Source organism: Myotis brandtii, unplaced genomic scaffold, assembly GCF_000412655.1.
Source record: "Myotis brandtii unplaced genomic scaffold, ASM41265v1 scaffold426, whole genome shotgun sequence".
In the NCBI taxonomy this organism is placed as follows: domain Eukaryota; kingdom Metazoa; phylum Chordata; class Mammalia; order Chiroptera; family Vespertilionidae; genus Myotis; species Myotis brandtii.
The window spans coordinates 784,727-786,244 of NW_005366314.1; the positions used below are offsets into that span (position 1 = coordinate 784,727).

Consider the following 1,518-nt stretch of genomic DNA (forward strand, 5'->3'; position numbering starts at 1 on the left):
TGGGTGACTGGCGACCCCGGAGCCCGCGGAGTTGCCAAGGGGACCTCCCCGCGAGGCAGCCGCCTCACGCGCACGACTCCTGGATGTTGTGGTCAAGAAAGGTGCCTTTTCGTCATCGGAGTCTTGAGGAGAATTAAACAAAAATGCAATTCATGAGAGAAAGCAGCCCAGACTCTTTCTTCGTTCGTGTCTGCAGAACGCGTCCCTTCCTCGCTGCGGTTCTGGAGTTTGTGTCCGTCTCTGACCTCTGCCAGCGGCGGCGGTCTGTAGCGCACACACTGCGTCCTCGCCACACGGGCACCCGCACACATCCCTGCGCCGCGCTCTGCTGAAGGGCGATCGGAAGCCGCTGCCTCGGTGGTCTGGCCCGGCCCAGTGGCTCTCCGCCTTTTGTGAACTTCCTGTTGTTGTGTCTGCAGGGATTGCAGAGCGTCTTTACTGTGCGCTAATTTAGAAATAGGAAAGTCTTTCGAACGTTCTTCCTGTTTTCTTTGGAATCTTTTATGTCCCAAAGGGACAGGGAAACTATGGGTTAAACGGCTGCGTGTTGTCACGTGTGCTGAGTACACCTGGGCCCGGCCTTGTTCCCAGGACTCGGTGGTTAGAAGTGACAGCCGCCACGCTGACTCAAGCCCACCAGCTTCGGTCCAGGTCCCGCCACCCCCAGCTGTGTCCCTGCCGCGGCTCCCGGGCCCCAGGCCCCGGCAGTGCCGCCTGGGGGCGCTGCTGGGAGGGAGAAGTGTGTGCCCCCCATGCCATCACCCGATCCCTTAGGACACGTCCGTGTCTCTCCCGCCACTGGCTGTGGACTAACAGTGTTCCCAAACTCGGGACGAATCATCTAAGAAATACATCAAAGTTAGAGTGGACGCGTAGGGTTCTGCTTGAGCATTTCCGAGTTTCCCTGGGTGAGTGCTGGCGAGCAGGACGGGTTGGGGCCGTGGTTGGCAAACTGCGGCTCACGAGCCACATGCGGCTCTTTGGCCCCTTGAGTGTGGCTCTTCCTAAGCCTTAGGAGCACCCTAATTAAGTTAATAACAATGTACCTACCTATATAGTTTAAGTTTAAAAAATGTGGCTCTCAAAAGAAATGTCAATCGTTGTACTGTTGATATTTGGCTCTGCTGACTAGTGAGTTTGCTGACCACTGGTTGGGGCCTTCCTGTTTAGAGGCGTGAAGCCGTGCTCCCAGGCAGCCCTAGCACCGGCGCCTGTACACTCTGCAGCGAGCAGGACGCGGCCACAGTGATGCTCACACGCCCTCTGAAGTGCCCGGGTGTAGCCGTGACCTTTTTAGTTACGTGTCCATGGAAAGTATAAACTCTTGTTTTACTTGTTCTCACAGATTATTTCTCACCTGTCACCTTCTGCCCCGCCCACTGCAGGCCGGAGATGGAGAGCAAGGACACGCTGCGGGGGCTGCACAGGATGGAGGACCGGCCGGAGGAGCGCGTGATCCGCGAGAGGCTGAAGGCCACCTGCATGCCCGCCTGGCGGCACGAGTGGCTGGAGCGCAGA

General features: G+C 57.8%; 1 protein-coding gene across 1 annotated transcript in view; it reads left to right on the forward strand.

Annotated features, from left to right (window-relative positions):
- MAP3K1 (mitogen-activated protein kinase kinase kinase 1, E3 ubiquitin protein ligase) overlaps positions 1-1,518 on the forward strand; it is a 31,401-nt gene that overhangs the window by 4,047 nt on the left and 25,836 nt on the right. The window contains exon 4 of the mRNA XM_014546038.1: positions 1,386-1,517. Coding sequence (XP_014401524.1) covers positions 1,386-1,517 — 132 coding nt within the window. The remainder of the gene's footprint in view (positions 1-1,385; position 1,518) is intronic.